Genomic DNA, 13,583 nt, shown 5'->3' with positions numbered 1-13,583 from the left:
CCTGTCACCTAGCAACAAGCTCCCTGCTTTGTGTCTTCAGCATCTCTTTTCATTTTAAGTCAAAATAGCTATGAAAACGTAGCACTTAGATTTGCATTTATCTCCAGAAATATTTAGATTAACCTTCAAATATTTTTAGTTCCCAAGATAACTCACTGCAGCAGATAAAACAGAAATAACTTTAAATGAAAAAAGGCAACTTATATATCAAAAACCTTGATGCACAGGAAGGCCAGGATGGATCGGTTACGTAATACCTTCAACTTAAATGCACCAAGCCTGCCTGTCGGGTTCCCTAATCGGCTTTAAAAGTTACGTGAATATGTATATAAACCTTATTACTTGACTTTTTTTTTTTTTTTTTAATCAGCCCTTGAAAACACAAGATCACAGCTAATGAAGCAGTGATTTGTAAAACTGAATCTAGAAGACAGAATTCCAGATGGGATCGCAGTACCATTACCAGAATTCAATTTGCTTGAAACAGAGCAACTAAATTACCTTGGGGCAGAAAGTGAAATACCCTGACAAGTCAGGCGTCCATAAACACCTTCGAAACTTGTTTCTCTGTCTCTACTTAAAGATACGTAAAGGGATTTTCAGAGGAACTAGCAACAAGTGTACTTATGGGTCCTGAAGTATTTAGAATGTATTAAACACTAACCTTTTAAGATTGAGAACCTAATAGATCGTTTAAGATGTGATGAAGAGCTAGCGGCCTGTTACTACTGGGTAATATAATGCCTGTACCCGGAGGTCATTATTCTGAAGTGTAACTCCTTTTTCATTAAGTTGGGTCGCATCCACTTTCATTCTGGCCGTTTCTGTTGTCCAGGGTCCTTCCTTTGAGTTACAAAGGAAGCTTAGAATTCCTTTTAGGAAATTTTAGGGAAGAAAACAAGAGTTAGAAAGTAACAATTTAGAAAATCATTCTCTTTTGCTACAGTTTCTCCAGACTCACCATTCATAGATGAATATTTACTAATACTATAGGCAGCAGTATTTGTTTTTAAAAGTAAATCTAAACTTTTTTTCCAAAATGTAATATTCTGTGTCTTTTCTTCTTTCTCTCTTTTTTTTTTTTTTTTGTATTGAAGTAAGTTACCAGCTCTTTTCTGCTTCTTCACCCGACAATGGAGAATCATTTTTGAAGCTAGGAAAGTTAAGGACCGAAACCATGTGTGATGAATTTTTGATGAGGACAGTGGCCTTTAAAAACTTCTGTGCTTTGAGAAGACTTACTGGATATATTTACAAACCTATTTGGCAGAGTTAAAGTGATCTTTTAGTTGGGAAATTGATGAGATATTAACTGTTGTTGGAAATGTGCCATTTCCCCATTTTATATCATGGCTTGATTTTGAAGGGGTTTGGAGAACAACCCAAAGGCGCCTGAGCATGAGTAAAAGAGAGAGTCCTCTGTCTATTTCGTGGTCTCAATTTTGGGAAATCCTGTTGTTTTCTTGTTCAATATCTGGGCCATTGATTGAAGAGTGGTATTTCTTACGTGGATGACAACACAGATGGCTGTACAGACATTGCTTCAGTTGAGGTAGATGGGGTAGATAGAACAGGCTTTATGGTTAGCATTGCTTCTGCAGAGAAGGGAATGGGGGCTCAGAGAGGTTGGATGAATTGTTTCAGGTCAAATGGCCAGTGGATGACAGAGGTGACTATAGGGGTGTGAGGTGGGAGCTACAGTGCAAGAGATGAGCTTGCGCACTCTTTGAGGAGCTTGGATTAAACAGAAAACTAAGCTTAGCATTCTACCGGGATCTCCTCACATTTCAAACGTAGGTCTACATGTAAGTTGTAGGGGGTTGCAAAGATAAACCACAAAGAGGCCTGCTGAGATGTGGAAATAAGGAGTTTTGTAAGGACCCTGACATTATCTAGCTAGTTACCTTGGGTGCAAAATTAATCTCTGATCGTCATTGTCAAATGGATCTGAAAATAGTCCACGTACTCAAGTCACAGAACTGCCTTTAGTACAAATTACATCACTGGGCTACTTTGTAAATCCGAAAATGCTGTCAAAATGTGGGATAGTGTGTTATGTATAGTTCACATAATTTACTGTTTCTTTAAGTCACCAGATTAATGTTAACTAAAAATACAAATTATATAGTGAAGGCCCTAGTTACTTGGCTAAGAAAAATCCACATGATTGATAGAGGGGTTTACTTTATTTTTCTTCCATGAGTCATTATTACCCTCACTTGCTCACTTGACAGGCGTTTACCGATTCCCTGGAACGTGCCAGGGAGTGTGCTGTGTTTCAGGAAATAAAGATGGGAATGGTGCTATGTTAGCATGTGCTGCTTCTTCTGTTGGGAATGTAAATTGGTATAGTCTACTTTAAAAAAGATAGTTTGAAAATTGGGGGGGGACAGTTTCTATTATTTTGATCCAGTAATTATACTTGTAGAAGTATATTGTAAGGCAGTAATGAAAGGTGCAGACTAGAGCAGCCATGCACAGGAGTGTAGGCTGAGGGTGCCTGGCTGAGGGGTGAGTGCTGGTGACAACCTACCCTGGGCTGTCCTTGCCAGGCCCTCCCTGCTGAAGAAAGCCTGTCCGTGTCCCAGAGTCCTTCTGTGTCTGCCCAGAGAGGGCGTCCTTTCTAGTTGCTTAAAGGCAACATTCAGTCTTGCGGAGGCCCCAGCATATGCAAGATTTATGCAGGAGGATGTTTAAGTGTTATCCGTAGTAGTACGGAATCATAAATTATTAGACAAACACTAGGGAGTAAGTTATCCCTACAGTGGAGTATTACGAATTTTGGATTGATCATTAGTAAGGTGGGTATCATGTGAAAATAGCCAGAGTATATATCAAAGTATGGGAAAACAAATTACAAAACTGGAATGTAAGATTGAATGTAAGTTTTTGACGTACCTGATACTTTCTGCTAAGTAGGGACTGATTGAGTTAGATCTGTTTTGAAGACTAGAAAGAACAAGACGTGTTTGATAAGAACATGGTGCTATGGATGACTTTTTAATTCTTTCCAGGGATACCATATTATGATTTCATAATGTAAGATAGAAGAATTAGACACTCTGAATTTCAAGAGAATTTTTCTAGTTTGACACTGTAATGTTAAAATATTGCATTTTTATTGCTTTTTAGTAGCATTTCTAGTAGTAAAAGCTGTAGTATATATGAGAAGATGCATTTTGAGACATGAGACATATATCTTTTTATATAAATATAAATATAAGCACACACACAGAAGTGGGGAGGAAGAGAGCGGATGGCGGGAGAGAAATTGATTGATTGATTGATTGATTTAAAACTGGAGTAAAATTAAAGGCCAGTCCCCTTACAGACCAAGCCCATAGAGTTGTGCTACATTTCATTTAAGGCCCTATGAGTGAGTGAACCCCTTTTCTGTTCAAATGTACGGAATCACATGCAAAGGAAGCTTGGCCCAGGGCTACACTGATTACACACCGGCACGGAATGGGTGCAGGTAAGAACAGGAAGGCGTGGCCCCTCTTGAGTATAATTCCAAATGAAGAAAAAAAAAAGTCAACTATGCCTACTAAGCTGGCTTAACGGAATGCCAGTGAAAATTTGCCTCATGAAATGGAAATTCTGAAGCACGTTACATAATGCTGAGTGAAAATAAATAGGACTTTCAAGATACATCCAAGTGGCGCAAACGGTTTATTGTAATCAGAACCTTCTAATCCAGCAATACTGAATTGTATTAGGTGAGATCCACATGATCCTGGGGGTATGGGAGCTTTTAAGAAGCAGCATGTATCAGATCAGTTTTTAAAAAGTTACTTGGGTATTAACCAACATGAAGGCACCAGAAAGTATTCATATTAATTATGCTGCATATTTATACCAACTGTAAAGAGGAAAAAAAAAAAAGATCATTTCCTCTGGAAAACAGCATTACTTTAGAAATCTCTTGATTGCTAAGAATAAGGGAGCAAAGTACTCCAGTGGGGAGTATTTGTGACTTCTTTCATATATTAAATTTGCTTTTAAACCAGTTCCTGCCATTTTCTCCTCACCTTTCTGTCTCTGTTACCTCCCTTTCTTTTTCTTCCCTTCCTTTCTTATCTTTATCCAGATCTTCATTATCTTGTGCCCAGCAGCTGTCATAGTTGGAGGTCCCGCTCCTATCCCCTCGTCTCTCCACTTTGCCCTTTACATGGCTGGTAAAGAGGAAGCAGAAGACAACTAAAGACAAAAATATTCTTCACTTATGGTTTCATGATGTCATTCACTAATCAAGAGTGTAAAGAATTGCGGAATAAGTGTTTCACCCCCAGTGGAAGGATGTCCTCAACATGTGGAACTGACTCTCATGATTTGTTTCTGTGTTCTTCTTGCAGGATCAATGTGACTCTGGAGACAAATGGATGAATGAATACCCATATGAAGAGGAAAACAATAAAGGTTGGTTGGTCACATTTTCTAACTGGTGAAAATCTTCTGTTGCACATTACTTTGGGGCAGTGATTCTCATTAGAGCACTTCTGCGTCTGTGTAGGAGACAGAGGTCAATACTCTGATCCGTACATCTGTCTGTAAAGTGTAATTTTTAATTTTTAAACCCTTAAATATTAAGACCTTTGTAAGGAGGCAACCCTCTTTTGTGCAAGTGTGGCTGTCATCAGTTTCTAGGACTTAAGCTGGAATGAGAGAGTCAGCTTGTTGATGAATATTAAGAAACGGAGGACCACTGAATACAACTCCTCACTGGGACAGAGAAAAACCAAAGAAGCCAGAGTCTCTGTAACATACATTGGTTCCTACGAGTGTAATCCTGATACCAGCACCATGTGGCATAGTATTGATTGCTGTCAGATGTTGTCCTCTTGCCAGCCCGTCAGCTTTGCTCAGAGGAGGGGGATGATTAGGAAAGTCTTCTCACTTTGGTTCCTTACAGACAGGTGCCACACTAAACTAGAGGGGAAAGAAAAAATCTTGTGAATTTCAGCAGTAATCAGCTGCTGGCCATCACTTTTTGTGTGGCATTTATTTGAGCTTTTCTCAGACTTCATGCTAGTTATAATATAAAAATCATAGGTGATACAAAGAAAAGTACAGTATGTTCAGTGATCTCCATTTCATAAGGTTTTTATACTGAACAGGTTTGGTACACAGAAACGTGTCTCATAACCCTTGGATAGCTGCACAACACCTGCAGTTTCATATTTTCCTTTCTCCATGGCTCCTGCTCTTGTCAAGTCTGTGTACATCATGCCATGTCTTTTTCTGCCAGCCTACCCTCACAGTTGCTTCCAAATGATTTTCCAGGTTCTATGTTTCGTTTAATGTTCCCTTCTTCCCTCGTCGTTGCTAAAATTGCTCCTTTCTAGTATTTGTATCTGGAAGATTTGCAGACACCAAAGGGAGTATTGATTCACGGATGATACAAGGGAGACTTCTGATTTTATGGTGATGTTCTTTTTCTTGACCCTAGTATTGCCTACATGGGAGAATTTACTTTGTGAGAATTAATCGTACTGTGTATTTATTTCTTTGTGGATCAGTGAGGTTCTGTTAAAGGGGCTCTGGGTGGTGGGGTGTGGAGGTCCAATCTGTAGTGCTTGTCAATTCCCATTGTGGCTGGTTTCAATGATTTAGTAACCAGCCTGCAAGGATCCTTAAAATTTAACAATTGGTACTCTTTTTTTAAAAAATGTTTTTTTAACATTTATTTATTTTTGAGAGACAGAGAGAGATAGAGCACAAGCAGGGGAGGAGCAGAGAGAGAGGGAGACACAGAATCCAAAGCAGGCTCCAGGCTCTGAGCTGTCAGCACAGAGCCCGACAAGGGGCTCAAACTCACAGACCGTGAGATTCATGCCCTGAGCTGAAGTCAGCTGCCTGACCAACTGAGCCACCCAGGCGCCCCTAACAATTGGTACTCTTGAGCTGGGCATCAACTAACACCAGCACACCATTGATAATTCCATTTGTAAAGTTAATATTATGTGCTCCTTAAGACCAGTGGGACAGAGGTAGTAAATTTAAATTGTCCTGTCTCATCCCTATGTAAACATGGAAACCTTCTTCACTCATTATCATGCCAGATGTATTTATCCCTTTTATATGATGTTGATATCCTATCACTTTATGTTTTCATTTGATGGTTATTAAATTTTTATGTTTGAATGGATCAGTATTAACTTTGTGAGTTTATACATTTTGACAGTGTCATTGTTCTGTAACTAATTTTATGACAACTAAAGATGATGGCAAAGAGAATCATTGTGTTTCTACTTACCCTGAGGATAAACTCTGAAAATATCATCTTGATTGACTATAACTTATGTGATTCATTCTAAATGATTGTGCCTCTTAGCTTATAAAAGTCTTATTCAAAAGTCTGTATAGGGGAGGGAGCAATGAGTATTTCACTTAATGTGTTTGTCACAAAGAATTCTTTTTTTTTTTAAGTTTATTTATTTATTTTGAGAGAGACAGAATGCAAGCAAGGGAGGGGCAGAGAAAGAGGGAGAATCTCAAGCAGCCTCTGAGCTGTCAGTGCAGAGCCTATGCGGGGCTCAAACTCACAAAACTGTGAGATCATGACCTGGGCTGAAATCAAGAGCCAGACAGACACTTGCCTACTAAGCCACCCAGGTGCCCCAAGGATTATTTTTTTTCTTATTACTGTTTTTCATATTTTTGATCTGTATTTTCAGTTACAGATGCCTTAGAACGGAGAATACATTGGTGCTTCTTTTTAAGCCTGCTTAAATTGGATGCTGTTAGTTTTAACAAAGTCTGATTCTGGGAGAAAATTGCAGAGTTTGAAAATTTTTATATACTTTAGGTGTATTGACAAGGTCACTATCAAGAGGAAGTTTTAAAATGTCAGCAGTGGAAGAAACATCGCCACTGTCTAATAATTGAAAAGAGATTTGAATGTGGCTCTTAAAACTATATAGTACATTTCTGGTTTGCCAGTGGTGATAAAATCTTGCCAAGAGCCACAGAATATCATGTTGTGCCTTTCTGCCTAGGTTCTAATATTTAAATGCCTAAATAGCATTTGTAGAATTCCTTTTGTGGCCACACCGAGAGTTTTATTATCCAGGAACAGATGAAGATCTTCTCTTTCCTCAGAAAATAGATATATTTGCATGAAGTTTTTTCCTTTACTCAGTTTTTAGTTCTTTTATTCAGTTCCATTGCACTTGATTTTGTCCCCTTACCATCTGTCATTATTAAACTTCAAATAAATTCAGAAAAGATCTCATCCTCCATTATTTCCTGCTCACCAGTATTTTGGCATAAAATATGGTATATGTGCTCTTGAATGTATTTCAGCAGTTGCTGTCCTTGTGAATGAGGTGGCTTGTTTGTGGACCCATCTCCACAAACCTGGCACTGCTCCATTTGTTTTCCAGCCGCTTCAATATGTTTACCAAGTGCTTCTCAGCTGCTGGTGTAGAGCAGGTGTCCAAAACACGCATGCATATACGTTAGCCCAGCTCATCAGAGTTCACAGTAAAACTTTTGCTCTGTGCCTACCTCTGATGAACAGCTGCTTAAACCATCCAGCATTTGTAGTGGATGACTTTTACTTCTTATATTTGGAAACTGTGAGGACAATAGCAAGCTTTTCTGAGAAAGCTTTAATTTCCTACAAAAAAAGAAGTTTATAACATAGTGATGGGCGTATGTAGCGTGGTTGTTTTAAATTTCTTTTCTGTGACGTTCCGAGGCTCTTTCCTCACACAGGATAGAAGAGATAGCAGCAACCTAGTCTTTATTCCCTGTTGAACTAAGTAGGCATAGTTGCTCAGAAAGCTCCAGGTAATGTAAATGTAAACATGTGGCTCCTCTACTTGTATGTAGAGTGGCTGCCTGGGCAATAAACGTGGAATAAAATAAACAAAACAAAGAAAAACAAGTCTTGGCTCTGCAGTGATCTGTGTGTATGATCATGGACCAGTGACATCTTTCTGAATTTTAATTTTCTCAACTGCATTCTGGAACTAAGAACACGTGTCCTATGTCAAGAGTTGTTATGGGGGGTACCTAAGTATGACATATTCGTGAAAATGATTTAAAGGATAGAGTTGTAAATGTGAGTGTGATACTGATACTATAATTTCTGTAGCAGAAGACAGAGGTTCACAGCTTTGTTGTATGACATCACACCACAAAGGCAAACATTTTCAGAACTGAAGTGCCCTCAAAGCTCACTAACTCTTAACGTGTGACTGATGTGTGATCACCTTCTAGAAGAGTTGGTTGGTTACTTCAACCTCACATTGAGCACACTTTGGAATTTCCTACTGTATGAAGCAGTTAATCTATTTCCAGACATATATAATTACAAGTTCTTCCTCTTATTGAGCCAAATCAGTAGATTTGATAATGATCAAAACTATTAGGTATATCACATATTTATTAAAATATCATCCTGAATTGGGTCACTGTTTCATCAAATCCTTTCACCTTTGCATGTTTAATTTCTCTTATCTGGGAAATGAGAACAAAATGAATGATATACAAGGATGGGAGAAATATCATGCAATTATTGAAGTAGAATAATGGCTTTATGATTTGAAAAGATGATGCATTGCTCATGTTTAAAACATTAAAGCAGGCAGAGCCCCATCACCTCCTTGCCTCATACCTTTTAACATATGGCGAACATTATTTACTTCTCTGTGTGCATATATACAAGTAAAAGTAAATACAAGAGATGGTTTTACAAAAAATATGGTATTTATTCTTGGCCTTTCTAATGAGTTATTTTTTCAGTCTGCTTCCAATATAGTAGAAGAAATAGAAACTGAATTTATTTATTGTGTGTATATATATATACACACATATATATGTGTATATATATACATATATATAATTTATTGTCAAATTGGTTTCCATACAACACCCAGTGCTCATCCCAATAAATGCCCTTGATGGCCATCACCCACTTTCCCCTCTCCCCCCACCCCCCATCAACCCTCAGTTTGTTCTCAGTATTCAAGAGTCTCTTATGGTTTGCCTCCTTCCTTCTCTAACTTTTTTTTTTCCCCTTCCTCTCCCCCCTGGTCCTCTATTAAGTTTCTCAAGATTCACATAAGAGTGAAAACATGATATTTGTCTTTCTCTGCCTGATTTATTTCACTTAACATAACACTCTACAGTTCCATCCACGTTGCTACAAATGGCCAGATTTCATTCTTTCTCATTGCCAAGTAGTATTCCATTGTATATATAAACCACATCTTCTTTATCCATTTGTCAGTTGATGGACATTTAGGCTCTTTCCACCATTTGGCTATTGTTGAAAGTGGCTACTTTGTTTTGGCTATTGTTGAAATTCGGCTATTGTTGAAATTTGGCTACTATAAACATTGGGGTACAAGTGCCCCTAGGTGTCAGCACTCCTGTATCCCTTGGGTAAATTCCTAGCAGTGCTATTGCTGGGTCATAGCATAGAACTATTTTTAATTTTTTTGAGGAACTTCCACACTATTTTCCAGAGTGACTGCACCATAGAAACTGAACCTAAACTGAAGGAACTTATTAATTTCAAAATAGTGTCCTTTCACCAATGTGATGCTATCACTTGACGAACTTTTTAAAAAAAATTTTATTGAGAGAGCGCACACACGCTTGCACAAGCAGGGGAAGGATTAGGGGCAGAGGGAGAGAGAATCTTAAGTAGGCTCTGTGCTCATACAGGACTTGATTCCATGCCCTGGGATCATGACCTGAGCCGAAATCAAGAGTCAGAAGCTTAATCAGCTGAGCCACCCAGGCACCTCTAGACTCTTAAATATAGAGAACAAACTGGTGCTTGCTGGAGGAAAGGTGGTTGAGGGGGGGGATGAGTGAAATAGATGACGGGGATTAAGAGGTACAAACTTCCAGTTATAAGTAAGTCATGGAGATGAAAAGTACAGTACAGGGAATATAGACAATAATATTTTAATAACATTACATAGCGACAGGTGTTAACTATGCTTATCACGGTGAGCACTGAGTAATGAATAGAATGGAATTGTCTGATCAATATGTTGTACACCTGAAGCTAATATGTATGTCAGCTGTGCTTCAATTAACAAAAAAGTTAAGGGGATAAAACCCCTTTCGGTTCTGGGTTTTTTTTTTTTTTTTAAATGACTGTATTTAACTTTAAATAGCATCGTTTGACTTTTTGCTAGGAAAAAAATGGGAGAATTGATGACATTACTTTCTACACCCTTTTTCTCTCCTCTTGTCACCCTTTTAAGATTAAGGTTATTACCATTTATTTCTTTATTATTAGGGATTATGAACCATAATTATCAATCAAAGCCATTTAGTCTTAATTCTTATTTTTCTCAGAAATATGGAAACATTTCTATCTGGCATTTGGTGTCACCGTGAAGACTGGAGCAAACTGACATCTTGTTCTTGTTTTGGTTTTGTTCAGACGTCTATGGACTATTTTTAGTTTGCTGGAAAGTTCAGTAACTTCATCGATTTTGTCTTAGCTTTTATGATTCTGTGTCGGTTTTTCCTGGATCCTGCCATTAAACTCTGAGAAACAGTCTCTTTTTATATCTTCAGATTTTTAAATTATATTTAAAATATATTTGCTTTTTGTTTTGTTCTCCTCTTTAGTAATCCTGAAAATACATAAAATGTTTCTCCTTGGTTTTTCATATCTGTAGTTTTCATCTTTAACTTTATATTAAAAAATATATATATGTGTGTGTGTGTGTATATATATAGATAGATAGATATTATAGTTTATTTATTTATTTTGAGAGAGAGAGAGAGAGGCAGGGAGGGGCAGAAAGAGAGAGGGAGAGAGAGAACCCCAAGCAGACTCCGCACAGTCAGTGCAGAGCCTGATGTGGGGTGCGATCCCCGAGACCATGACCTGAGCCAAAATCAAGAGTGAGATGTTCAATTGACTGAGCCTCCTAGGCACCTCTTCATCTTTAATTTTTGATTTCACTTACTGTGTTTTCCCAGGATCCTTTCTTCTTATAATGCGTTCAAATTCTTCATTAATGTTTAGTTCCCGAGGTGGCTTTTTAAACAGCATCTCTATAGTATCATCTCTTAGCATTTTATAGCTATCAGCTGATTTTCATCTGTTTTAGTTGTATTTTATCATTCTAACCCTTGTACTTCTTCTTGAACTTTTTTTTTTTTTTTTTAATTTCATGGAATGTTATTTGTCCAAATTCTTCATCTGTTTCCTTGGGTAATTCCTCCTGTTGATGTTTGTCCTTCACTGGCTTTTTACTTATATTTCTCTTTTGCTTTTGACATTTGCTGCTTTTATGCACAGTTCCCTTGTGGCCTGTGGTCATTACCCATCTTTGAATGGGGCCAGTATTTGCTACTGTTGCAGGTAGTGTCATGGGCAAGGTCACCAATAGTTTGGGTATGAGCCAGAGGAGTCCAGATCTTTGACTTGACTTTGTTATTTCATATACTCTTTAAATAAAGCTGTCATTTCCAGAGTCGTCCCTGTTTCCATCGTACAGTAAAGGACTCTTGAGATAAAGGCTCCTGACTGCCTTTCCATTTCAAGTGGACTCACTTCGTGACCGAGCTGGACTTGGTGGAAAAAAAATAATGCTGTCTGTATATTTGCTCTTTTAGTACGACTGTCTCTACTTTCACTGGATAGGCCGTTCTTATAACTGTGATTTTTACCTTTAGGAAATTCTCTGTTTTGCTCGAGGTCTGAGGAGGTGTCTGTCAGCTCCCAGGAGCCTCCCAGATTTCACAGTCTTTGATAGCTGTGCTTTATTTGTCAGTCTGGGTTTCTGACTGTTTTTGCTCTCACAGAAGGTGGAGTTTCTTTTTTCATTTTTTCTAAATTTGCTTTAAAATTTTTCAGTGAGTGTTAAAGGAAGGGTATAAAAAATCCTTAACATTGCTGTTTCTAGTAAGTAATCGTTTATTTTTTATTTTTATTTTTTAACGTTTATTTATTTTTGAGAGAGAGACACACACAATGAGTGGGAGAGGGGCAGAGAGAGAGGGAGACACAGAATCCGAAGCAGGCTCCAGGCTCCAAGCTGTCAGCACAGAGCCCAATGCGGGGTTCGAACCCAGGAACCATGAGATCATGACCTGAGCCGAAGCTGGCCGCTTAAATGACTGAGCCACCCAGGCGCCCCATCAGTAAGTAATAGTTAGATGCCGTAGAGTTTAAGAGCTTGGCTGTGTCCTCAAGCCTCCTGGTTTTTCACTGTGGCTGTGTCAGGGATTCACCTGGCTTCTATTCTTGATTGTCCTGTCTGTGATGTGGAAATGATGATGGTCATGCCTTCTCTGCAAACTGGTTGTGAAGGCTAAAGGAGAAAATTCTTGTGAGGGTTAAATGAGAAGGTTAAATGTGTTTGCATATTGCTTGGCAATTACTAAGTGCCCATTAAAATGGCTATTTTTATTATTTTAAGCCATGTTAATTGTATTTCGGAAAATTTGCTACTCAGGCCAGTATTTGTATATATTTGTTCCTTTGACTGAAGATCTGTTGGGATGTAGCAGCACACTGGGGGGTACTGGGTGTCCTACTTAATATTGTCAGCTTCTGGTTTTGGGGTTTGACTGAGGACTTCCAAATTATTCCTCTCTGTTGGTAAGGAATAGATACATTGGGCTTTTTCTTGGAGGAAATAAAATTCCTGAAGACATTGGATATGCTGTGGTGGTTGGTTCATGCATAGAATGCCAACACCTCCTCTCCTATTAATCAGGGTTCTCCAGAGAAACAGAACCAACAGGAGGTGTATATATCCTGGATGATATATATGATTTATTATAAGGAATTGACTCGTGTGATTATGGAGACGGAGAAGTCCCATGATCTGCCATCCATAAGCTGGAGACCCTGGAAACCCAGTGTACAATTCCAGTCTGAGTCCAAGGACCTGAGAAGCAGGGGAGCCAATGGTATAAAAATCCAGGTCCAAAGACTGAAGGCTGATGTCCTTGCTTAAGCGTGCAAGGACTGGCTCGTCTCTTCCTTCACTTTTTGGTCCTCTCTGGGTCCTCAACCGATTGGGTGATACCCACCCACATTGGGGAGGGCAGGCTACTTACTAAATTCACCGATTCAAACGCTGATCTCATCCAGAAACACCCTTACAGACACACTAGAAATCATGTTTAACGTGGGCACCCTGTGGCCCAGTCAGGTTGAACAAAATTAATCATCGCACCTATCCTGCAGTGTGATTAATCCAGCAGACCTATATTTAGCATTTATTATTTGCTAGACACAGGGCTGCACATTCAAATTAAATTTAGATTCTGACCTCAAGTCTTCGTCATCTCAGGGACAGGCAGAATAAGTTACTACAATTTGATGTGATTAATGCTATAATATATCTCATGAAACAGAGAGTTGATGTGGGCCATGGATGGGTTCGCACATGAAGCGACGTTTGGCCTTGAATGACAGTGTCACGTTGACTGGAGGAAATAGGCGCAACCAAGAAAAAGTTACAATCTTATATTTAAAAAAAATTCACAGTAAATACGAAGTATATTTTCTTTTCTTTGGCTGAGCATAGAAGTGCCCTGTACAATTTCCTCTTGCAGTTCATGGTAAATGTGATATTCAGTGATGTCAT

The 13,583-nt window shown here is 38.6% G+C and overlaps 1 protein-coding gene across 1 annotated transcript in view; it reads left to right on the top strand.

Moving 5' to 3' along the window:
- The window catches only part of KLF12 (KLF transcription factor 12), a 432,660-nt gene that overhangs the window by 135,000 nt on the left and 284,077 nt on the right, over nucleotides 1-13,583 (top strand). The window contains exon 3 of the mRNA XM_047080662.1: nucleotides 4,356-4,419. Within this exon, the coding sequence (XP_046936618.1) occupies nucleotides 4,387-4,419 (33 nt within the window). The 5' untranslated portion in view covers nucleotides 4,356-4,386. The remainder of the gene's footprint in view (nucleotides 1-4,355; nucleotides 4,420-13,583) is intronic.

The sequence above is a fragment of the Lynx rufus genome, unplaced genomic scaffold, assembly GCF_022079265.1.
Source record: "Lynx rufus isolate CCGP_SWC_20201006 ecotype Redwood Valley unplaced genomic scaffold, mLynRuf1.p SCAF_1, whole genome shotgun sequence".
In the NCBI taxonomy this organism is placed as follows: Eukaryota; Metazoa; Chordata; class Mammalia; order Carnivora; family Felidae; genus Lynx; species Lynx rufus.
Note: the sequence above shows the minus strand (reverse complement) of the source record. Positions and strands in the feature narration are given on the sequence as shown.